At 41.5% G+C, this 26,389-nt stretch overlaps 1 protein-coding gene across 9 annotated transcripts in view; it reads left to right on the forward strand.

Annotated features, from left to right (window-relative positions):
• Positions 1 to 26,389, forward strand: part of DYNC1I1 (dynein cytoplasmic 1 intermediate chain 1) — a 193,895-nt gene that overhangs the window by 104,142 nt on the left and 63,364 nt on the right. For all 9 annotated transcript variants that reach the window (XM_055709572.1, XM_055709569.1, XM_055709575.1 and 6 more), the window contains 4 exons: positions 1,486 to 1,575; positions 10,429 to 10,591; positions 11,760 to 11,859; positions 16,821 to 16,946. In XM_055709572.1, coding sequence (XP_055565547.1) covers positions 1,486 to 1,575; positions 10,429 to 10,591; positions 11,760 to 11,859; positions 16,821 to 16,946 — 479 coding nt within the window. The remainder of the gene's footprint in view (positions 1 to 1,485; positions 1,576 to 10,428; positions 10,592 to 11,759; positions 11,860 to 16,820; positions 16,947 to 26,389) is intronic.

Raw genomic sequence — 26,389 nt, forward strand, 5'->3', positions numbered from 1 at the left:
TGGGAGGAGAAGTCCTAGGGTAGGCAATGTGGTGGGAATAGTATGGTGCTTATTACATTATTGAAAACAAAATACAGCTGCATGTTACTGTTGGCTGAATGCAACCTGTCAGCACCAACATCTCCCCAAGACACCAGGACTGATTGCAGCCAGCCTTCGCAGGAGAAGGTGCCAGTAGCCAAGCAGTTGGAGAAGCATGACGTGTCACCCCTGCCTGCTTCCAGGCCGTGTTAAGGCGGCAGTGTTAGAGCAGAGAGCGTGCCTGAGGAAGCACCATGTCATGAGGAGCTGTGTGGTGACAGGCAGGTTGCTCCAAAAGCCCCGAAGGAACTGCAGCAGTTTTGCTGACGGCTGAATGCCCTGGGGCCAGGACAACATGTGTTCTTTTGTATGATGGACTGACCCAGGGCACCAGTGGTGCTTGCTATGCCCTGATGGTCCATCAGGCTCCAGGATCACTCCAAAATAATTCCTCCATAGCCCACAGATTTGCTCATCCTAATTGGTAATTACTGCAATTCACTTTTTTAGGACCAGCTCTATTTTCAGTCCTCATAGTTCACTGAGCCTAGAAGGCTGAGCCTCCCCACCCTCTCAACAGTGTGAGCGGGTTGGGTGCCGGCCCTGGGCACTGGAGAATGAATCACATTGCTGTAGCTGGGAACAAGTAATGAGGATTAGGTAGGCTTTGAGCCATTTTGGTGCATCACTCTCTTTCCAGCTCTGTTTGTATTATGTTTTGGTCTGGACAATCAGAACCTTTGTGACTTCAGACAGACATCAAGGAATGAGTAGTCTGCCCTCCTGAATAAAATGAGAACATGTGACTGTGGGGAGAGAGGGGGAAGGAGAGAGGCATTTGCATAGGTCAGGAAAGGTCATTCAAACATCTGGCAGTAGTAAGTGACATGTGTCAAATTTTAGTGTTCATTAAATTTTGTATTAATGCAAGAATGGTTCTTAAGCTCCAAATGCCACTATTGGTTGCTGTGTTCCCCCAGTTGATGGTGATGACTTTTCAGAACTGTACCATGCTTGTTTGCTTGCTAGTGGCATCTGACCTGAGGTCAGATTTCTATTTAACCCCGTCCTGTAGGTCAAAAGACAAATTAATCTGGTGAGAATTGAATTGGAAATGAGGTGTCTGGATAGCAGGTGTCCCAACCCTGAATAGCTGCCAGGCTGAAACATGTTTGCATCTGTCTTATGCCATCCAAGAAGTCATCTCTGAGGTCAGGGAGATATTCAGCTGACATCTGAGATGGGAAGTTGCTACAGGGAGCAGAAGTGGCAGGTGCCCTGTGTTAGCAGATTGTCTTGCAGTCAGGGGGAAAATGTCTGAGAGTGTCACTCCAAGTATGTTTCCATTTATTGTGCACTTTGCTTTACCTGTGTTTGTTACCAGTTTATAATCGTACAGGAGATATACAATTTCCATCCCCTTTAAGGAGGAGAATCTCACAGATCTTTTTCTTCCTTTTTTAGAGGATGAAGATGATGAAGAGATGGTGGAGCCAAAATCACAGGATGACTTGGAGACAGAAAATCAAGACCAGAAGCAGGAAGTGAAAGAAGGTACTTTAAAAAATGAAAAGGATTTTGTTACAGCTTTAAAGGACTGAATCCTGCAAGTAGTTATTCTCATAGGTAATTTCCATTATTGAGAACACTGTGAAATTGAAACAGTCACTGGTTTTATTGATTCAAAACCATATGATTGGCATAAAAGCAGAAAACTGTACCCCAGCGACCCAGGTGGTAAGTCCGAGAAGCTTGTGAAAGGCACAAGACCTCAGCTGTTTAGAAGAATCTACATGTTCTCATAATTTGGGAACAAAGTAGAGATTCTTGGATTCCAGAACTGGAATCTGCTTACATGAGAGACTTAAAATGCGGATGGCAGGCATTCCAGCTGCTCCATAAAGTTGGTTGATTTTCAGAGGTACTTAGAGCTCATAATTGTCTGCCTGCTTGAGAGGGGCGAACTTAAACCTAGTGCTGGTCAGGAATCTTCCAGCAGAAAACCATTTCACTGGAAAATGTTGATTGTCAAAACTTTTTGTGGGAGCTGCCCCAAGGAAACTTAAGGTCAAAACTGAAGCGAGGCAGGTCCAGCCCTTCTGTCCATTCCTCTGGATTGAGACACTCTCCAGGATTACAAGAAACAAAAATTCAGGTTACTACTTCTTTCTGGTGCAGACAAGAGACACACCAAAGTCATGCATGTCAGCACGGGACACAGTAGATATGCTGGGTGTGTCTCATTTGCTTCTCTTGGACCTGTTCTAGCTATTGTAACTAGAAGAGGGATGTGAAATTTGGTCTTCCTCATCTGGAATTTACTAGAGTATTGGCTATTCTGGTGTGTTGCTTTGAATAGTCAGTGCTCACCTCTGTGTGGAGTCGGGGAAAAGAGCTGAAATAGCACGTCCAGTGCAAGAGGAAATTAGTTTCTTCTCCAGCATTTCTTAGCTGTGTATTGCCAGGACTGCTCATAACACTGTTTGCCCTCTTGAAAGGTAACTTACTTCATCAGGTAGGGCCTAAGTCACTTCTTGCTATGGTGATCATTATCAGCCTGATTCTGTGACCTTGGCTTTGTTTTTCACAAGATAATCTCACTAGGGGAAAAATATGGGGTAGTTTTACAGAGAAACCCATGAAATTGTTAACTATGAATACAGCAGTGGATGCTCCTTTCTCATCTAGGGGAGCCTGGCATGGTTTATATCAGTGTCCAAAAAAACTGAGTCTGGTGTATAGTGCCCACATCCTCACACACTGAAGTGAGTTGCAGTACCAGCCATGCTGTTTTGATTAGAAATTGGTCTTTGTTCCCTCTTAAAAGCATCACAGAAATTATTCATGCCATAAATACTGCAGTGTCCATTGCTCATTAGGTCGTTGTAAAAACGTGGAGTGAGGAGCTCACTCCTCACACTCCTTGTCCTTCTGCTTCTCCCACTGCCCCCAGCCACTGCTGCTGTGGGTGGAAAGGAGCAGCAGGAGCAGTGGTGACAGCAGGAACAAGAGTCACACAACAGTCTGCAATGGCAGAACTGAAGACATGAGCAAGGAAATGACAACACAGAAAATTTTACTTTTTCCTGAAAATTACCCTTCCTCCCAGAACTGGGGGTCAACTCACATATGGGAGGCTCCAGCAGTCACTGGACCCAATACTATCTCTTTTACTGATGACAATAGGACCCCATAAAAAATGGTATCACTGCAGCCAGTGCAAAAGCAGTGTCCTGAGTTGCTGAACGTTCCTCTAGCATTCAGCTTACAGCTGATCTCATCCCCATTTGTTTCCACAAAAAACCTAATGCCAGCACTTATACCTGAGGAGAAAGCACTCCTGCATGAAAAGAAGAAAAAATCTAAATACATTCCTGAACTGATTTATTTCACCTTTTCATGGGCTTTCAAGTTAGCCTTTTATGTACTTTGCTGACCAAGCACCACTGCCAACATCTTTTATTTCTTTGTTATGTTTTAGTCTCAGGGCAGCACTCCCCTTCCCAGCCTAGCAGACCCCCCAGGAACAGCAGGTCACTGGGCTAATTTAGCATTACTCTCAGACACACAAACTGAAGGGTGTAAAAGCAAGGCACAGCTTGTTTTAGCAGAACCAGCTTTGTGAGGTGCTAACACTTGACTGGGTTCAAGGAAGAAGAAAACATGCTCATTGCCTGATAGAACGTGAACTCGACCTGCAGTATGTGTTGTGACGGATATAATAGTGGCATGCTGATAACTGGCATTAAATGCTGTGAATCAAATGAAGCAGTCGTTCCCAAATTGACAGGGAAGGGAGTCCCATTTTTTAGCATTCGGTGTTGCTCTCTCCCTGTTGGCTTTAGCCCTTTCGCCAACAAAATCCCATTTTCCTCTCTGTTGTAATCACCCTTCTCATGTTCTGAGCAACATTCAGAGTTTGAAGCCATCGTTTGTGTTTCATGGAAGTGATTAAAACCATGTTACAAGTCAAACAGGGGTTTAGAAGAACATTTCCTGTCGGTGCTGCACTCTGTGTGCCTACTCAGAATTAATAGCTTTTCTGCAAATTAGCACATAATGGGTTAAAAGCATGTTTATGTTGGCATTAAGTACTCTGGCTTCTTTTTCTCTGTAAGGCAAGACAATATTTTGCAAACTTTTTAAAGAATCTCTAATAGATATTATAGTGGCGCCATTCACACTGCTATATAGTAGTTAAGGCTGTGTCAGCACTTCCATTATGAATCCTGTTTTTCAGGGATTTATAACCCAGCCGTAAAAATTTGCTCTGGGCTGAAATTTGGTTTCAGCTCAGGGAGCACATTTTTTAACAGATTAAAAAAAAATCAGCATGGCCTTTTTTGAGTTATGGGAGTGTAAGAAAAAAAAAAAAAACATGGGAGAGAGAAGTGCAGGGAGAGAAAGGCAGACAATTTTTTCATGAATATAACTGAAAAATAGGTCAGGATGAAAAATAAAGCTTGGATCCAGTCTGTTCAGTCTCTCTCTCCCCAAGCCAGCAGGACAGGAGTGCTCTATTTTTATAATGGTATTTTAAGAGGAAATGTGACTTATTTTTTTTTTCTCTGTGGTTTGTAGTTAGTCCAATTTAATTCTACAGGCATCTATCGCATGCTTAATTTCCTTGTCTTCCCCCCCACACACCCCAGAGTCGCTCTGTGGGGTTTGGTGGGATTATTCAGCAGTCATGGCTGTCTGCAGGATCTGACCCTAGTTCTGGACCCGTCTCAGCATCACTGTAAGGTACACAGTGCACCTGCAATAGGGCAGCCTGTCCGGCACAATGCCTCTTGTGGCACTTCAATGCCACGGAGGTGCTAAGGGCACAGGCACAGCTCAAGCCCCCAAAGTGTTTCTGGAATAGGAGGTGAAGACCTGGCTTGTTGACCATTTGAAGCATACGAAGCCTTGGGACCCCCTTGTGTTTCTGCCATGGGGCTGCCTGTTGTCACCTGTGTCTCAGGTACATGATCTCCCCATTGTTCCTGGAAGAGCCAAAGTGTGGGATACCTGCTGGTGAACTGGGCTGGGCTCTGCCTGTTCCCAGCCTCTCCTGACCACATAAACAAGAGACTGGTCCCAAACTGTGGCATCAAGTGGGCTGGGGCTTTCCACAGCCAGAGAGCTCTGGAGCTCCACCTAAGGCGCCTCTTTGTGTCAGTAGAAACCACATGAACAGCGGGACGGGCTGGGTCTTGAAAGTGGGCTTCAACCTGTGTTTATCTGAAGCCATGGATATATCCACAAAAACTTGCATGAAAGGCAGTGATGGGGGAGGCTGGGATCTGCAGCTTCAAAGACCTGCTGTGCTCCCCTGTTACCCTGGCCCTGTGCTCCGGGCTGGGTGTCCACACAGCAGGCTGCGCTGGCGGAGATGGTTTAGCTCTTGAAAGCTCAAGCATCAGTATCGGAGGAGCAGGAGCAGGATGGGTTGTAGTGGGGTTTGTAACAGCCTGTAACACCATGGTTTCACTGCCACCGACATCACAGTGAGCTCAAGATGTGCTGACCCATCCTGATACCCTGGCACAGGTGTGCCCAGGGTGGTGCTCAGCACAGCCCCAGGAGAAGCACAGTTACTGGGAACAGCCCTGCCTGGCACGGATTCTAATTTAAGGCTCTAGACCCTGCTGCTCCAGAACCAAAAAGTCCCTAAATGCACCTCAGAATCTCCCTTTATATGTTCAGCAATTAGGCCATGCAGGGGCTTGCATTTTAAACCCAACACAACCAAGATAATGACATATATCAAACCATGCTATGGCACATATCAAACCAGAATATGGCATATATCAAGCCTGACATGAAAGTGAGAAGCACAAGAAAAACAAGAGGATCACAGGCTATTGGCAGGCAAGGACTAAAGGCTGCTGAGAGCTGCTTAGCACCTTGCAGTTCTCACGCTGTATGTTTCTGCTGTCCTCAGTCGTCAGCACATCTAAAGTTTACATGGGTTTAAATCTATGCTGAAAGAAATAATACAGCTCTTAAAAGGGTTTTCACTAATCTCCTTCTGTCTCTCGTTATATCTCTGGGCTCATAACAAGGCTGCTTCCTGCTTTACTGTTTTTATTAGTGCGCACTTTCTTTCATTCACTTACTCCTTTTGTTCTTTTTTTCTCTTTTTGCCTCTAATGGACTTCATTACTCTTGTCAGGTTTTTACAATTGCTGAGGTTCCAGGAGAATATATTTATATTCTATTATACGTATTTAAATGTGGGTCTTTTTTCTGGTTTGGTTTGGGGTTTTTTTGGTTGGTTTTGTTTAAGTATCTTTTTGGCTCCCCTGAGAGAAGATCAGATCCTGGTACTTATATGTTTGTAAATTTGATCCTCACTGTTATCACAACTATTTATATTTACTACAAACCTGCTTCTGCCAGAAAAGAACAAGTCTGTAGCATTTTTTATCTTAGTTACAAAAGATCCAAGTAAATGTTTAATATCTTCTTTTTTTTCTGTTTTGTCCAAAGAAATCTGTGGATAAAGGACCTGATGTGAAACATGGTATTTCTGAGGACCATGTTAAATCACTTGAAATAATAAAATGTTTTTATTTTTCATAAATAAATGTTGAATAAATTGGTTGGTTTCATGTTATGTTCAGGTTTTGTTACATATTCTAGACCTTTTAGTTCATGCACAAGGGTACAATGCCTTTCATTACAGATATACCTTGTATCATCTTCCTCTGCAGTGTCCTCCATGCGTATTTAACTGCATGTTTCAATTTTAAATGTACATTCCATTTTATTTTATACAGTGTTATACATAGAAGGTTTCTCTGATACATGTTGTTGACCTCATAACCCCAGAGCCACCCAGACAGCACCCTGCCTGTGGGTCTGCGATCCCACTGGTGTTTCAGTGGGTCCGTGGACAGACACGGTGCCCGGTGGCCCTGTTGGGTAGAACTTCGTGGCTGCACCATGGGTCCCTCTGCTGTGAGCTGTGCAGGGCTGCAGATGGGTTCAGCTACTCTGGGTGGGAAGCAGAACACACGCACAATGGTTCATTACGAAGCTACAGTATAGAAACAAGACCGAAGTATGAACCTTCCTTTGCAGGAGCTTCCATTGCACTCCAGGCAATAAGCACATAACTTTTAACACTGGTAAGCTAAGCATTGCACTAGGCTTTGTTAGACATGGAAGGTTAGATGTGGTTTGTTTGGTTTTTACGCCAGGGAGAGCAGATACTTGAAGGCAAATGCTGTATTCTTACATGGAATTTCTGAAGCTATTGTCACATCACATACGTCTCTGTGGCAAAACAAAACAAAAAATACTTTGATCAGCTACTTATGTTTCTCAGAGTTTTGCTTGAAGAAAGCCTGTGTCTCTTGAAAGCTGAGATCAAAGTAACTGTAAGCTCCCAGATAGGAAGAAAAATTGCAGAAAATTACATACATTCTTTTTATTTTATTTGAGGTAATGGACAGACAGGGAGAAGGAACAAGGGGAAAATGGAATTGGCTCTGAAAGATAAATGGTTAGAAAATCTTCATATTTGAAAGAACAAGCCTGTCTGTTTGGGGTTTTTTGCTTATACTTCATGTATTTGTAGTAGTTACAGCAATGTTTTACACTGGAAAAAGTAATGATGTTAACATTCTTGTAAGAAGAGATTGCCTCAAATAAAACTTCAGAGGCAGCCCAATGAAAGAAGAAAATAAGGTTAAAATATGAAGCTTAATATCGCCAGGGGGCATCTGGTGTGTCAGTCAGATGAATGAGGTAAGCTGATTTATGCCCTACAAACTTTAGCCAAGGTGTTTCTGATGGTTTAATAGACTGCTGGCCTCCCACAGATCATTGCTAACTGCAAGGGAGATTTTGCTGAGGTAGAACTGCAATCATGTGTGTCTCCATTGCTTGGGAACACTCCACAGCTCCCAGGCTGTTTATTTTTTGCTTTTTCCCTTTCTATTGATTTTTGCTTGTATTTTCTTTGCCAGCTGTAGTCGGCAAATGGCCGAGTAAAAATTTATATTTCCAAGCTATAGAGAGGATTTGATTTAGCACATAATTTTTACCATTTGGAGCAGTGTAAAATGAGTTTTCCAGTTGCCTTTGCAGTTATTTTCTCCCCTTTTATGCCGTTTTGCTGCATTGTCATGCTTGTTGTCTTTGATTCTCGGAAAGCAATGCTTTAGTGGTGACAGTGGGATATTGCCTCATTACAGGCTTCCTTGCCAGATGAGTTCCCCTAGTGCCAATTACTATTCAGCAGTGAATGCTGCAATAGGTCAACCTGTACTTTTTGCTAGTCATTTCTTTTTTTTTCACATGCATTGCTTCTGTCTAAAGCACTTAGGGCAAATTGTGCTCCTGCCTTGGTAATTGGCGCTCTGCTACTCAGGGGGACCATGCAGGGGGACACAGATATTCTCTAGATGTGTGGAGCTCCACAGGGACCACTAACCTGGTGGCTGGAGGCATAGGGCCAAGGCCATAGAAGATCATCAAAGGCTGAAGTTTCTAACTTCTTAGCTGCTTTGTCTCCTGAGGGCCAAATTGCTCCTCCACCTTTTTCATTTTTCCTACCTTCTATATTTAGCCCAGGTGTAGTGCAGAGATTTTGTCTTTCAGAGCTAACGCTTTGGCCAGTTGAGGCAAACCTGAACATGGTGATAACAGCTTCTCCCAACCACAGGGACTGCTCTGAAAGCAAGTACACTGAAAACTAGGGGAGCTGAGTACTACAATAATGCCGACCATGTCACTACTCCTACCTGCTGTTGTGCCTTTCAGTCTGTCCTTGCCCTTGGGGCTGATGGTGGTGTCATACTTGGGCACCAGAGCTCACAAATCTAGTGTGAACCACAGGAAAATCAGATGGTGAGCGAGGGCTACATCTCCCTCATAGATGAAAGAAGCTGTGTGGCATGGGACAGCAACTGGAAAGTAATTTTGAACTGCAACTTTAAACTATGTCACTTGTTTAATTAAACATCAAGATAGGTATGACAGGGCTGGGAGTTAAACTTTGATGTATACTGGGTGTTCTCTGAGGCATCATGCTGAATTATCTTTTTTGGCTGCTGATGTTTTAACCCATTATGGCCTAGGGAGACTGCAAGGTCATTTTCACAAGTAAACACCTCAAATCTGTAGTGTAAAGCCAAATGCAGGAGACCTTTGATCGCCAGTTAAACTCTTAAGTATGACCCTCTGTAATCTTGCAATAAATCTGTTTATGATCTGCTGTTTGTGTACCCAATTATAAATCTGGAACAAAATTCTGTGTTAGCATGATTCCTATGATGTCGATAGAGTTCTCCATGCTGGGAATTTAGGGTAGTTGCAAGGTTGATTGGGTGTAACTGTGAAGATACTAATGGCATTTTTTGAAATATAGGTAATTCTAAATATAACTGAAATGATGGTTTAAAAGCATATATGGGCAAAGGCATAATTGATACACAGCAATGCTATAATATCAGTATGACCCTACTAGTCTAATTGAGAATAGAGTTTTGCACTGTAGCAATAGCAGCATCCCAATTTGCTTTCCCTCTGATGCTTACATTTGAGTTGGAATTTACCAGCAGGTCATTAAACTGATGGAGATGTAGCATTGGTGCATCCTGCAAAGACAGTATTTTTCAAGTGAAGGGTCATGCTGGAAATACTAGTTTGGAAGTAAACATTTAGCATCTCTGCGTACATGTAAAGAAGGAATTTCATCTCGTAGGAGCCAGGCTACCCTGCTTGGTGCCCAAGGTGGTTCCTACCTCCTCCTAGAGCAGCTTTGGCTACAGCTCAGTGGCATTTGTTGCTCGGCTCTTAGGACTGCTCTGCAAGGAATAAAATTGCCTTAAAGAAACTGGTGTTTAGCCCGTTGCTTTCGATTTTGTTGCCTCAGAGAATATCTTTGGTTATTTCATTGCTTCACAAAAGCTCTAAAGCAAAGACAGAAGTTATCAGTGACACCAGGATAAATGGGAAGAAGTGAAGGGAGAGATTATGTGAGCCCTTTTAATACAAAGAACTGTACTATGAGAAGATTATTTTATCTTGGGCTCCTCTGACAGGTCCCTTGTTACATAAGTGTTCTGCTTTTTCGAGTTAGGTATTGCCTAAATGCCAGTCACAGCCATTTCCTGAAGTAGGAACGTGGAGTTTATTTAATTTGTGGGGGTTAAGTATTTTCCATTTCAGAATAATAAACATATAAGATATAGGATCCCTTCTATGTAAATGCTACTTTCTGAGAATATACAGCAGTATGTTTAGATATACTAAAAAATTCTTAGTCATGATTTTAAGAGCAAAGCTTTGATTTTTGTCCTGACATTGCTACAGCGAGCTTTCATGTCAAAAGAAACCTACTGAAGATGTTGATTAATTGGGAAAGGGGTGAAATGTCATACTCTTAACTACATTTTTTCATTTTCCAAGCTCCTCCTAGAGAACTGACAGAAGAAGAAAAACAGCAAGTTCTCCATTCAGAAGAATTCCTGATATTTTTTGACCGGACGATACGTGTAATTGAGCGAGCCTTGGCTGAAGATTCAGACATCTTCTTTGACTACAGTGGCAGAGATGTAGAAGAGAAAGATGGGTCAGTTTGGGGGAGGGTTGCTTTTGTAAAATAAGCTTTATAAAAATAATTCCAATGCCAGGAAGCCTTAATTTTAAAACTAAATGAAACATTTTTATAGCTAAGAAAAAGTTAAAATCTGTCTGTGAAGGCCTGCGTCACTTTGTTAGCCAAAATTATTTTGTAAAATAGCTTCATGCTTTATTGGTCTGGGATTTTTTCTTTGTTGTATTATTCAGGTTGTTTAATTATTTTGTTTCATTTTGGGGATGCAATTTCAAATTCTGAAGAAATAATTGAAATAGATAAATGTGTGTATACACATGTAGATATGGGTGTGCATGTGTACATTCTAGTAGTGTACATCTGTGTGCTTATATCATCGTATTTTTACAAATTCAAATTACTGTTGTTTATATTCTACTACTGCCTCAGGTCTGTAATGGATCCCACTGTACTATGCATTGTGTGGATCAAAATTATGATCTCCCAAAGTGTTTGCAATCTAAATAAGACAAGAGGTGACAGGTTGTGTATTCAGCAATTGATAGGGGAGTAGAAGCAGCAAAACTTGTTAGTAGCAGAGAAAGCATTTACGTTTTAACAGCTGCATATCCATTGAAGCCTCATAGCAAATCAGTAGCTGTATTGCACTGAAGTTACTAACTGGAGGTTACTTTAGAGCATCGCCCTTGTGGACCAGCTAAATGCATCAGTGTGGCAGTGTTGGACCAGCACTGATCTTCAGCCCATCCTAACGGAGCCAAAAGGCATCTGCCCTCTCCATCGCTGGGAGGAGGTGCTGTATCTTTAAGATTTCAGGAGTCAAGAATAAGGGAGATTTTCATATAGCTTGGAGGTGAAGATTCAGAAAGGGGGAACGGAATGCCAGGGCCAGGTTCGGTCCTGAGAGGCAGAGGTGGCAGAGGTGGCCCCGGGGTGACCCAGAAGGGTCAGGAAAGCAGTGGGAAATTAAGAACGGTGGTTTTGAGAAACGAATGTAAAATTTGTTCCTTGGTGCAGATTCGTTATCAGCAAGACAGTCAGCAAGAGCAATTAAATCAAGGTGGCAGACTTGCCTAGGCTGGGCAGAGATGTAAGAAGAAGTAGTCAGGACCTTTTGCATTGCTTTTCACAGCATTTGAACCCTGGTACTTCAAAAACTGTCACTTTGTTTGAATTCACACAGAGATGTTCAAGCAGGAGCCAACCTTTCCTTTAACCGTCAGTTTTATGATGAGCACTGGTCAAAGCATCGTGTTGTCACCTGTATGGATTGGTCTCTTCAGGTAAGATGTGAAGCCAGGAGATATGTTTCCATATCCCTTCCAGCTTCTCCCTAAAAAAAATATGGCCAGCCTCAGTTTGCCCTTTGTTCTGTGGAGTATGATATTATATTTAGCTAACAGCAGGACCCTGAAGGAGTGAATACATGTTGCTCAGTAAAGAAGAGTAGTGGACAATAATGAAACTGAAATTTTTTGGTCTTCAAAACCAGGATGTTGTAATAGAACTATAGGTTAACAAACATACTAAGATGGAGTCTTTATTTTAGCTCCCTGTTCCACACCTTCAGCACATAGAAGTTTTTTAGGATAAAAGGTTTAAAATTAAACCAATTAAAAATAATTTTAAGTATGTAGCAATTGATTTAGTAAATAGTTTTACGTAATAATATCTAAAATAAAAAGAATAATGAGAAATAAATATTTTTTCTAATATACTAAAATTGAAGATGTGAAAGTATGAACAACTTGAAAAGACTGAAAAGCGGTCTTCTGAAAAATGCTTGGTCCTCTCTTCAAGCAATAGAAGAGGAGACTGCAGCTGGCCAGGGAGCACACTAGAGCAGCGTGCCTGGAATGTATCCAGTATCTGTGCACTGCAAAATATTGTCATATTGCAAAATAAAACTGACAATAGAGCTGCTTAAGCTTCCCAAAACCAATGCAACCACATCAGCAAAGCACAAAAACCAGGTTAATTAATTGCTCCGTTAGAGAGCTGGTATTAGCACAGCACACATATCATCAGAGGTCCTGTCGAATTCGTTCGGTCCCAGTTTTGCTCCAGCCGTCCTCATCCCCTCTGCTTCATCCCTGTTAGCCTGTTCTTAGGTTCCAGCCTAGAACAAAGCAGCTGGTTTCCCTGGGCAGGAAACCAGGGAGGCTCTGCTCCAAGGTCCACGGTACAGGTATTACTGAAACTGTTCCAGGAGGGCATAGACTTAGAAAATACTAATGCAAGCCAGTCTGCCTAGTTGGCCCCAAACCCAGCCTAAGGTGTGCCCTGGTGTGTCCAGAGCCATGTGATGCAGGCTGGTGTGGGTGGCAAAGATGCTATAGATGTAGCTGAGCCCAGTGCAAAGAACAAGGTTTGCTTAACCTAACCTTAGAAGTAGCTGCTCTTTCTGCACCATGTTAGATGTGCATGTGGATGTAGCCTGTGTTTAAGGTCAAGTACGTAAATGGTGTGTGCAGGTTGGAGAGAGGCAGTGGATAAGGAGCACAGTGACTCTCACATCCATCCTTCTCTCCTTCCCCTCGAAATAACAGCAGGGCTGCTTCCATCTCTCCAGGTACTTCTCAGGTAAGGTGGCAGCTTACATGGCAGGCAGCAGGGACAAAAGGAGTTGGAGGGTCCCACTGAGCATCCCTGGTAGGCTGTGCAGGTCTGGCTGTCTGACCAGGTGTGGTGCACAACAGCCAGCTGCAGAGAGGCTTCTTGTAATACCCAGATCATGCCCTGTGTGTGAAATGAAGGATTTATCCCTTTGCTTTCATACAAAATATCAGCTTAACTACAGGTATGCACTGGTGTGATGTGGGTGGCCTTTGAGCACATATGGATTTCCACAGAAATCAAATATAAGCCTGAGGAAACACTTATCTTAGGTTGTTCACTTGTTCAGGGGCTGGAAATTACATGGAATTCTTATCTGATATTTTCCTAACAGGCAGTTCTTACTGTATTCCCAAGGCAGCAAGAAAAAAAGCCGCCTCAGAAGAGCACTGCCAAATGTAATTGCTCAGCCCCTGGGGCTCGAAGGCATGTTCTGCTTCCCACCTCTTTGTTCCAGGGTGGCCCCTCCTGCCTTCCTCCTCCGTTAACTCCTCATGCGCAGCTCCCTGGCACCCCAGCCAGGCTTGTCCATGCCGGGGAGCTTCTGTGTGCTGCTCTACCTTCTGTGTGCTGCTCTACACTAGCTTGGGAGGAGGGATTTGCCTCCTCTCTTGCTTGCTTTGAGGTGTATCATGTAGCAGGAGCTGGAGCCGGACAGAGGTATTTCACCAAACCACTAGCTCCGCTTCTCACCCATGCTCCAGGACATGGCAGTGTCCAGTATGCCAAAGTACTTGAATAATCATGGGAACTGCAGAACACATTGCTCAATTTTCTGCGATAAAACTGTTGCTGCAAAACAGCCTGGAGGCAAATTGAAGCTTAATCAAACAAAGGACCTTGATGCATTGATTAAACAAGTTATTCTGTTCCCAGTCACATGTAAAATACTGTCCCAAACATGTGGGATCATTCATACCATTAAAGCTAAACCACTAGACCCTTGATTCTTTTGCAGAGGAAGGGGAAAACAGCTTAGATGCTTCATCAAGGATCTAAGGGAAAGGCCCAACAGACTGAGTGTAAACACAGAGAGACAGTGGAATCACCTTGCTCTGTCCATGAGGTAGCATAGCTGATCCAAAGCCAAGAAAACCAAAGTCTTATGGATACTGCCGTGTCTCACTTGACTTTCAGGCAGCAGCCTAGAATGCTGTTTCCCACAGCACCATTTCCACATCGTTTTCAGTTGCAGTCACAGGACAGCTGGGCACCTGGTGAGGACTGAAATTCTGTAAAACGCAAGTAGGTTGAGTGAAGCAGTGAGTGGGCAATGCCAGCATGGATTTTAGGGTGCTGCACTTAGCTCTGTTTTTTCCAGAGTCAAATAGCCTCACAATGGTGTTGCCCAGCTAGGTATGACCCCAGCATCTGTGTAAACTTGAAACTGTATTTCCAGTCAGATGCATAAAACGTGATTGCAAAACCTACGTATAGACCAGCAAGATTTGAGTCAGTGTTTGTTTATGGCCAGACATGCTGCCAACCAGAACATGCTTGCTAAACTTTCCAGGAACATGAACCAACCCCAAAGCACCTCTAAATTGATGCTTCAGACCTGGTCACATGCCCTAGCTGGCTGCAGTCATGCCAGTGGAAGGGCTTGTTACTCCTGCCTGCCAGGGTATCATCTGGCCCCTCACAACTGCAGGCTCAGCTGCTCGTGTGAATGGTACCTCATGTGTTCAGCCAAAATGAGATGCCCTGACAAGAGTCTACTGCATATGCTGTTTACTTGGACCTGGGCCAATGTGGGATGAGAAGGTTCAAAGAAGCTGAGCACACTGTTCAGAAACGGTTGTAATCTGTCATGGGAGAGAGAAGAGGGGGGTGAGATGGATGAGACCAGTGGAGGGCAGGCTGATGTAGCTGTCCAGAGAAGTGTCTCAGGTGTGGGGTTAAACCACCCTCAGGTCTCCCTCAGTTCTTGGGGGGGGAGGAGAGGTGTTTGGTCTGCTGCATGCTCTAAATCCCATGCAAGTGATCTGGGTGCTAAACTGCCCTTACAAGCTGGGCCAGCAGCCAAGGTCTGTCAGGATGTAGGTACAACCCCGTCAGAGCTGCCCCCAAATGGGAAAGAGGCGGCTGTGGGGACCATGTGTTGTTGCTGGTTTTCCCACACATGGGTCCAGGCTCATTTGGAACTATGAGCTTGAATATAAAAATCATCAGCTCCATGATGTCTTATCCATGGAAGTGTACACAAAGTGGGAAGGAACAGCTGCTGAAGGCAGAAGTTAAAGCTGTGTGCATTATTTCTTCCAAATGGATTTTGAAAGCAGAGAGGCTCAAATCCCAATAATAATGATATAAAGGTGGTGGGGTTATTTTTATTGTTAAAATATCTGGTGTGGACCAAATTCACAGCTCCCAATAGCACTATTGGCAGTTTCTTTGTCCCACTTCCTTTACATCTACCAGCTGCACTGTTCCCCTGTAAAGTGGTGAATGGTTTGGCAGGAATTTACCTGGGAAAGACAAAAAATGACAATGATTTGCAGAGGTCATTGAGAAATTCTCAGGGAAAGCATTCCTAGTTTACAAGAGCAGTGTGTGGGTTCTACAAACCTTGGGCTGCTGTTTTGCCGGTCTGCAGAAGCCATGTGCTTTTCTCTGGATGTGCCGTAAGGGCTACTGCCTTACTTTGACTGTTTAGAGGGAAGGACAGAGGCTACCAGAGGTGCCTAATGTCAAATGTGTGAGAGTGGAGAACTGCTAATGTATAGGCAAAAAGTACTTGATGTTTTGTGGGCAAATTGTTACTTCTTATGGTGTTTTAAAATGATACAAGGACATCAACAGAATGTGAAAATCTGATTTTTCATATATGATCTTATTTGGTTGTGGATATATGTGTATATATATATAAACAGAGCAAATCCATGTGTGTATTGCATATCTACTTCTATAAAACAGTGTATAATGGGCGTACAAGAAAAAATGAATCTGATTTTAGAGTGCTCATTACATCAATCTTACTGAGTCAGTGGAATTCAAGGTCACCCTGTGCTTTACAAGATGACTTCAGCATCTTGCAAAATTCAGCTTCTGTGAAGAAAATGTTTTGTTTGCTATTTGAATCATCAAGAAGAGCTTTCGAGTTGATTCTACGCATAAGTGAATAGGAAAAGTGCATAATGAAATAAGAAAGAATAGTTTTCAGGGAAAGCTGAAAAACCTGTGAATTTCAGAATAAAAGCAAGTCAACACTATGGTCATAGTGCTTTTATTATCAAAATCAATTAAGACAACAGTTTGTCCCTGAAGAAATGGTTAAACAATTACGTTAGAATGACTCAAGCTTTCAGATTTTTCCTCTTCCTTGCTTTGCATTCCCTTTATGAATATGCTGCTGGTTGTCTTTTCTGAGGATTGCCTGCAGAAATTAATGTTGCCTTAGTGGTATCTGAGAATAACTGATAGAGAGCAAGGAGCAGGGGCTTTAAGGATGTCAGGGACAAGTAAAATATAAAACTAAACTGAAGCTGAATGCTATGATTGGACTAGTGTATATTATAATTAAAAGCAGATATTGTGCATTTAGTGTAGATTATTTCTGTCTCATCTGATTTTGCATAGATTCATCATCATCCATCTTATTTAATTTTCTTTTTCTTTTTCTTTCTAGTACCCTGAGTTGATGGTTGCATCTTATAACAATAATGAAGATGCTCCACATGAGCCTGATGGGGTAGCATTGGTATGGAACATGAAGTTCAAGAAAACCACACCAGAATATGTTTTCCATTGTCAGGTAAGACTGAGGAAGCCATTAATTTCATGCTAGACAAAACAAAGTTTACTACATGGGGCATCTTCCCACTGTTTATATAAAGAGGCTGAGGTTAAAAATAGGCATTTTTGGAAAAGGTGCATGTGGCAGTGCAATGTTTTTAGAAGGCAGCCAGCCTTCTCAAACAATACCGAAAGCCTGTCAGGGCTGGATGTCATTCTTTGTCTGTTTGAAACAGTCCCTAGGAGATTTAGTTTATAAAGCCCTTGCACTTATGAAGTAACTGTGGTGTACCACTTCCTCTTCCAAGCAGCAACATATGCTTTCCCACCCACGTTAGCTTCCTCACATCCTCTGCACTCCAAGCTGCCTACCCTTGCCTTGGTTCTGCTCAATATCATGTCTTGCCTTTAAAATTGGGAAGTACACTTTGCGTTTCTGGACATGCATCTTACTTACAGACTGATAAAAACAATCTTGATTACAAAGACTACTCCACCAATTTCTGGTTGACTGTCCTTCAGGTTAGCACAACAGTGCTTCGCTTCACTCAGTGCTACTTTGTGACCATGCTATTTTAGAAGTTTATGGACAGTTACAAAATAGTTGTGTGTTTATTTCCATAGGTCTGTTTACTCTTCTTTTGTCACCGCTTTGATGTGTGAAATGGCATAGCCTCATATTGACAGAAATGTTCTGCTCGTTGGCTCTGTCTCCATCAAACTGTCCAAACTGTGGAACAGGGCTTGGGCCAAATTCCCAACCTATTCATTAATGGCCTTCTGTGGTAATTAAATACAGGATAGTGGTATTCAAAAAGCCATATGGAAAAGTTTCAGCAAGTAAAGCTTAACAATCAGAGATTAGTAAAATGCAGATTATTCTGCGGTAAAAATTGCTTCTCTTGGAAGGATATGTATTACCTGGCTAATTGTGTAAGCTAAGTGTCATTTTACATTCAAGGACCAAACATCTTTTTGAACTAAGTCTATGTTTGGACTTGGGTACATTATCAGATATAACATAGTGGGAGGGAGTTGCTGGAATTGAAGTTACTGCTTCAACCCGATTAAGTAACCTTTAATTCTGGGCATGTTTTTCTAATTTGCTATACTGAAAAACAACTTCACAAGGAGGCTAGGCCTGCACAACAGATATGCCATACAGATTTATATACATGTATATGTATGTGTGTGTGTATTACCTTTGAAATGAGAACTTTTATTTTTCTGGATATCATATTCTGCAGACTGGTGTGTTCTTTCAGACTGCTTAAGATCTTATTTCAGACCCCATGTTCAAATACTTCTAGAATGTACATGCAGCTTAATATTTTAAACAAAATATTCAAGCGAAGAAGTTGCTCATTGCATTTTCAGGAAGAATAATCCTTAAACTAGATAGATTTTGCAATCTCATAACCAGATTCAGGGTAGCCCTTCTGAGTACACAGAGGGCAAGTTGCCTACAGACATAACAATCTGCTCCATTCATTAAAAATTCTATCTAGTTTTAAAAGTAGTACACTTAAACGGGGGAGGTATGACTTGTTAAATTGAAAGCACTGAGACAGGCTGTACACCCACCCTATTAGAAAAACACACATGGGACAGAGTGGTGGCCAGAGATTTGGCCTGGCTGAGCTTTTGTCTAATTCGCTCATTTGTTTAGATGTCCCCCTTTTTAGAACTGGAACCTTGAAACCTGTAAATTGAGAGACACATGGCACTGCGCTTTCATGTGCATGCTGGATTCATCATCTTCCAGTTAGATGAAAGAAATCCTTCTATCCATGGGAAATACTTATATTCTTGGTCAAACTGTCCACAGATAAATTGCATTACAAGTCTGTTATGAGTTGCAACCACGTTTGAACCACCAATGTAGGACTTCTGACATGCAGAATATCTTCTGCATCGCAAATCGAATGGGGATACCCACGTGAGATTAAATGGGGAAGCAAAAAGGATAAGACTTGGTCTCCTGAACACAGGTTTTGTTCTAACTTTGGAAAATAAGGAAAAAAAAATATCTTAGCTCAGAGTCTGGAATTCAGTTCTGTAGATCATAATGTTATTCTGTTAGTGGAAACCAACTGTATTACTAGTCAGCCCCCCCATCATTTACATTACCATTTTGCAAAAGAAACATTCCTGTGTTTAGTCCTGATTTAGTCATTTCTTTAGGTCTTCTGTGAGACAGGCCCAATTTTCTTCTGCAATGCATGGTGTTATAACAGTCCAGCCCAGCAGCTAGAGATGAGCACCCACCTTATCATTACAGCTAGGTTGCCCAGATATGACACACACAGTACTTTGAGTGTGTTTTCCCAATAGACCCCTATTTTCCTATCCAAAGACTTTCCATAAAAATGTGATCTTAATAAATACTGTGTGGTGCTGACTAATATACCTTTTGCCTTTCAATTTTGGGGCTGACAAAGTGAGATACAAGCAAGTAGAAACTCATTTCCGATGTGACTGTCAAGGAACTCATGCAAGCCACTTTTGAAAAGTCAAATCAGTGAATAGGTTTATGAAGCCATTTCTGAGGAACTTCTAAGAAATTCCACCTCAGGAGTTCTGATAACATCAATAGAAATAGGTATATGAAGCACCTCTGGACAGCTAAAATGCCGGCTGAACTTCAGCAGGTAAAACCTCAGATACCTCTTGTGCACATTTGGCAAATCCTTGAAGCTAGGACCCATAATGTTTTTCCCTTTCCTGGTATATTATACAGATCTAAGTGAGATGATTACCAAGGAAGTTCTGAATTTTCTTTACCTCTTTTTATGACTTTTTGTAATCTTACATAGGATTATTGAAATTGTCATAATCAGAACAGGCTTTCCCAACACCTTTGCTGAAAGTTGCTAGAACCCAGGGGCTTCAACTAAAGTTGTCTACCAGTCACGGCAGACAATGATGCAAAAATCTATCAGCAATTATGTTTTTTCCTAACTCCAACCAGCAAAACATTTAAGTCCCCAAATGTGAGGGATGATGTATTCTGTAAATATTAAATTCTTGCCCAATTTTAAGTCATATTAGGTTGTTAGCTCATTAATACAGTGTAGGTGGTAGTACATTTCATAGCTTTACAATATGTAGTGCTGCAAATACTGGGTTCAATTTTAGTTAATATGCATTAAGGGAAAAATTACTATCAGCCAAGTGGGCTTGTTTACTCATTAATTCATGTGAAGTGCCATGTGATCTGTCAAATCCTTTCTAAACAAAACAGTCCTACTGGCTTCTACTCTCTCCTCCTGTGGAATATTTCTTTTCTTCTGCTTGTTATATTTTTGCCCTTCTTTGGCTTTTTATAATTCTACTTTACCCAGTGATGTGCTGACAGGATTTTAGCTGGGACTCCCACAGATTTTTTCCTCTATAGCTCATCATACATCTCTTTTACCACAAGGTTAGAAATGGGAAAACAAGGAAAAGTCCAAGAAGGATTGGGCAATTTGTTCATTTGTTTTCCTATGCAAGCAAAAAAATGTTGTCTCAGAATCAAAATCAAACTGGACGGGTGATAAAATTTGCCAAAGAAATGAACATTCAATGTTTTCCTTAGGTAGTGAGGAATAAACTGAGCTGCAGTTAATACTACAGAGTGCAGACTGGGAATGTCTTTATAGGAAAGAGTCAGGGATGTTCTCTTTCCCCACGCTGGAGCATCACAAACTCTTGGTGCAATCCAGTGCATTCCAAAGGCAAAACACGAGCCTTTCAGAAGTTCTTTATGAGGCCCTGCAGATGAGTCATCCCTGGTTGGGTTGGGTTGGCAGTGTCCAGAGAAGGAATGAATTCCAGCAATGACATGGAAATCATATTGACTCTCCCCTGGTTTGGTGGAAGAATTTTAAGCGGTGGTTCACACTGCTTCTCTCAGCTACTGTTGTTGGTCTGCATTTAGGTGAGGGTGGCAAAAATGAAAATAGTATGGCACAGTTAATGATATAACTCAACATGAGCTCAATCCTATATCAGTTTATGCAATGCATGGGGCTGGCCTTGTATGTGAACATTCCTGTGCTGTTGATTGATAGAGTAGTGTCAATGGTACTTCTCAGTCTTTAGAAAGTGCTTATATGTCCATAATGTGTTTTTTCACTGAATAAATAAAATCTACATTATCCATTGATTATGAGGATTATTTGTAATGCAATGCCCACTGTTTATGTGCTGCTGGTCATGTCTGCCCATGAAGTTGTTTCTGTTTCCTGGTGGTCTGATCTAAGCTTTCTAAGCCAAAATGACCTGAAGGATTACCTGAAACTTTGCATCAACATATCTGGTTGAGTGAGGTAAATGAGAACTCAGACTGTGTTTGTATTAAATTGGCTAGTTGAAGTCTAAACTATTGTATCCTTGCTTTCAGCAGAGCCTGTTATGGGTACAGCACTGCTCTTACACCAGATCTTATAGCTTTTGGGTTAGAACTGAGCTGCAGAGACAGAATTCACAAGGGAAAGAAATAATCAGTGCATCTAAGGGACTTCAGGATATTACAAACCATTTCCTTTCTTCTGGAACTAAGAGGGCTTATTAAAGTTGGTTGAGGTATCTGGATCGTAGCTTCAAACATCCATCATTTCAGGAGAGAAGGAGTGGGGCAAGACAGCTAAAGATACTAGTTTCATGCAAATAAACCGATCTGAATGTTACTTTCTGATTTGGAGGACTCTGCATTGTGTTTGGAAAGTCTGACAAATTCTGCTTTACTACACCCAATCTAATGATAGCAACAACAAAAAGATGACTACATTGGCTGCATTTTGATTTATTATAGATTATTTCCTGATCTATTCATTTCCTCTTTCTCAGCTATGTTATTTCCAAATGTCTCAAAAGGGCAGTGAGAAGTACAAATCTGACACTTAGAAGTAACTCCATTCAGCATATTTTTAAGGAAGGAGAGCACATGTGAAGTAGCTTTCATTTGAGGAAGCAATAACCCTTTAAGAGTTCTTTCAAGGAGTCAGATCAACTTCTGGCATAATCACAAAAAGATTTTAGCAGTATATCACTTTTAATAGCTGCAGCTATTTTTGTCCTTTTCCTAAAATGCCATGCAGTCAGATTTACTTCGTTCATTCCATCTCTTTGCTAAACTGTCAGTTTTTTGTGGGATATGGGACTTGTGTTTTCTATTTTAATTTCAAGAAAAGCTGTCCATGCTTGGAAAATATTGGTGGATTGGGTACAGAAATCAGCCACTCAGCCACACCACAAAATGTTTCATTCTCCCCTAGCTTTTTTGTAGTGGCTTCTATACACTGCCATTAAGTTATGTGTTTGACCACTCTTCATTGCTTATCCTGGTGTGGTCTTTCCCTTTTCAGCTAAATAGATGGAGTCAGAAATACATATCTTAGAATTAGATGCACTGAGGTAAGTGAAGGGCTATATTTAGTGGCTGATGTTGGCCAGAGTTGCCTTTTTTTTTTTTTTTTCCTGATTTGGTCCCTTTGTTGTTGTCTGCTCTTTCAAAATCAACATAAATTCCTTCAGATGTGCTTTTTGCTCCAGCAGCCTGTCTTCTAAAGGTGCTGAGCGCCCAAATCCACGAGACTGGTGTGCAGAGCCAGCTGAGGTAACAGCATGAATGACTAATATCCTCCTTTTCCTCCAGTCCTTGAGTTTTCTTCTCTGTGGAAGCCAGACCAGAGCTTAGTCCTTCCAGAACTTTAAGAGAAAAGAAATACTACAACAAGTTCAATTGTTAAGAAAGTATGGTTGGAATGCTTAAAAAATAAAGAAAACTCTCTCTGATAATTATATTGGCACTTTTCAACAAAGACTTGCTCACTTTGTTGCTGCTATCTAAGTTTCAAGTAAGGATTCAGCCCTTCAGAGCTGTAAAAGAAATGACAGACCCTAAACTCCCGCCAAGCTTCCCAGAATTTCCTAAGTAAAATCAATCTTAACAACCAGCAGCATGTCCAGTCCCAGAGCTGACTTGTCTGGTTCCTCAGTTTCTAGTGAGAGCAAGCACCTGTGGTCAGTCTTTAAAGTGCTGCAAATCTCAGAGAAGACATGTGGCTCTGAGCTGACTGCAAATTTTCCAAAAAAAAAAAAACCAAAACCCTCCTTTGGAAGAGAAAGTCTTTTCCAACCTCAATTATCCTGTGACCCTATGATCCTAAACGTGAATCAGATTCTGCCCGTTTTCATAATAGTTTTCTGGTAAGGAGCCTCTGCATGTCTGCCTGTGAAGGTGCTGAGGCAGCTGCCATGCTGGGAATGCCCCAGTACCCAGGGACCCCAATTTGCTGCAGAATTTGTGTAACACATACACATGTTGTAAAATTGAGTAAAGTAGCACTCTTCAGAGAGGAAGAGGTTGTTTTACTTTCATTTCTATTTTGTTTCCTCCTACGCATCTTTGGGAGGATGGTCTCTGTGGAGCTGCGCGGAGCTCTGCTGTGCCTGTTCACTTGGACACTTTGTGGCTATTACCATTTGCACCCTGCAATAATTCATGCAGATGCATAGGTGTGCCATTTTTTAATTAAAATTTGGGGGAATTTCTAACTATGCTACTGGGGGAGGAGAACAGTTTCAGCTACAGCTTGTGATAGAAGGACATATTCATTCTGGTTTTATTTTAAAGCTTTTTTCTTCTGTTGTGCTTGTTCAGACTGTAACGTAAAAACACACAGCGAAACACAGAGCAGTTTGCGCTGTGGGGATTTCAGTAAACAGGAGCCTATGTCTTGTCTCTCAGGCTTTTGGTTTAGGTTCTTCTTCCTTTTCTCAGCTGATACTACTAGCTGTCTTTTTTTGCTCCTTATATTGGAGTCCACACCATTTCTAGCCTTGGGTGATTAAAAATAACTTTCATTTGCCTAAAATTAGTGCTCCAGTACTTGTGGAGAGATTGTGAGTCAGTGGAAGTTACACCCACCCATCCCAAGGCTGAATGTAGTATCTGGAAAATGGTTGTTGATGTCTTAGGCAAGAGGAGGGACCTGCATCCACCAGATTTGTGGAAGGAACCAAAGAGGACCAAATATACAAAAGGCAGAATCTCCTGTCTCCCAGATACTACTGAACTCAGAAGCATCAGGGGGGGATGAGAGAAAAGGCACTGAAAATGAGAAAATGTATAGTCCATCTTGGGTTCCACAATGTCCTAGCCAGTCCTGAGATCCCCAGATTGAAATGCCCCAAATCTTGCTTTACTGCTGAAATGCCACAGCAGTTAACGTGGAATCTGCTAATATCTGCTGCTCAAGAAGTATGCCATGTTTTTCCACATAGCCTTCCAGTCCTAAAATCTCTTAAAACTGACTTTATTTCTACACAAAATCAGATCATGGTATTTTTCATACCGAGAGTGGGAGAAGGAAACCTTCTTCCAGGCAAGGTCGGAGAGAAACTATGCATTTTTATTTAGACTATTCAATGTCAATTGGATTCACAAAGTTGTATGCCTTCCCTTGGGTTTACCTGTACCTTTCCCAACCCTTGGCAAAGCTGCTTTTTGCGTGTTGACTTGGATCTATTGTTATCTTGTGCAGAACCCTGACAAGCAACACACCCACCAAAGCCAATGTATACATTATAATAGCACAACTGTATGCCATGTCCCATCAGTCTGCGAAATGACTGCTGATACAAAAGGTGGGTGCAGTTTCCCTATTAGTAATAAAGTTCTGAATTACTTGAGGACTGTGTTTATACATAAAAGTCTGCTAGCAATGGAATATTCGTTTGCTTAGAGCATTGCTTAACATAGATTATCTTCCTCATTTGAAACTGTGATTTTGAATCAAAGAATTAGGAAGTGACAAATTTGCTTGTCTTGGATAGAAAATTTTAGGCGGTTCCTGCTTCCAGTCTGTTTTTGGAGGGTGTAGATTATCACGTCCTTAAATGATATGCTGTCACTACTAGTAATAGCATTGTGCTTTTTGTAGGTGTTAAAATAGTGATTCGTAATGAATCTGTGCTTAAAGATGGTGTTTGTCTTCTAAAAGTTCACATACTCTTCCTTTCAAACCAAATATAAAGAATATGTTGAGCATTTGATAAGGCAGGCATTCTCTTTTTTCTTTTTTATTAAGCTTTTTTGTTTCACTTACAGCTTGCAATATACCTTTCTAAGTTACTGGCATCTAATATGCAATATGCAAATAATGCAATTTGGAGAAAACCTAACCTTTGAATCTGCAGAGTTACACATGCAGTATTTTTAAACTTTAGCTAGCTAAGGAAAAAAAGAAAAGATCTCAGTCAAAAACTATATTTCATAAGAGAAAATTATAGTGATATTGATGGTTTGCCAAAACCTCAAGCAGTGACAAAATCCACAGTGTTCTGAAAGAGATGCCTTTGCAAAACCATTCCTTTGCAGATGGCTTAGATTATTGATACTTATAAACACATGACATTATTCATTCAACTCAGAATTTTTAAAAACTCTGTTGATAAAAAATGCAAATTTGCCACACTATCTGAAAATGGCAGAGAAAAAAATCACCAAATCCTGCAATTGCTCCTGAGGGGGTTTTATAGTTTAGTAGTTGTTGATTTGGTTACATTTCAACATGACCCAGTATAAAATATTTTAACAAAAAGGGAGGAAGGAAGGGAAAAAAGAACATAACTTTCTTTTGTTGATGTGAACTTTACGTTTTATAGTTCTCCTTGTACATCTGAAACTCCCAGTGCTGAAAGGTTTTGGGGTGAACAAGAAATGCAGGATCAGATGTGAAATCAATAAGTCACTGGGATCCTTCCATAGAATTTATTTCCATAAAGGATATAAAATACCATGGAATTCCCTAGCTACACTGCAAATGATGGATAAACAGCCATAGGCATGACTTTTCTGTTTGGGTTATGTAACTGTTCTCTGTGCAAGCTACTCGCAATGGAGAGTGCATTTGGTCCAAATTCGAGAAAATTGTTTCACCTCATGATTTTTGTCTCTGTGGGAGCTCTATGTGAGGAGTGAAGCCTCTTTCTGTATTACCTGGCACAAAATATAAAACAGTTACTCTTCTAAAGTGCTGTAAAAAGCCCCAGAAACCGAGGAATCCATCATTACAGCCTGGGATACAACTGTCCTCTGCCTAAGGTCTAAAATCAACAGTTTTCCGCCCTCTGCCCCCACGGCTGGATGACTGACAAGTACTTCCCTGAAAAGAACTTTTGTATACCAGCAACATTGATTTAACGATGATTAACGCTCCCTGCTTCCCACAACGGGAAAGCAGAAGCATGTGCTGACTGGCTGAGATACCGATATTATCCTTGGAAGATGCTTCATGTGGGGCAGAGTCTTCTGGAAAGCTGCAAAAAGGGGAGTCTCTATCAGTGCCCTCAGAGACTGCCCAGTGATTCTTATTGTACAAGCTCTACTCCACATAATGGTATCGTATCTGCTGTCACTATAATGCTGATTATAAGAAGAGAGCCTTTGTTAGTAATAAGTGTCCATATGAA

Source organism: Falco cherrug, chromosome 4 (assembly GCF_023634085.1).
Source record: "Falco cherrug isolate bFalChe1 chromosome 4, bFalChe1.pri, whole genome shotgun sequence".
NCBI classification, from domain to species: domain Eukaryota; kingdom Metazoa; phylum Chordata; class Aves; order Falconiformes; family Falconidae; genus Falco; species Falco cherrug.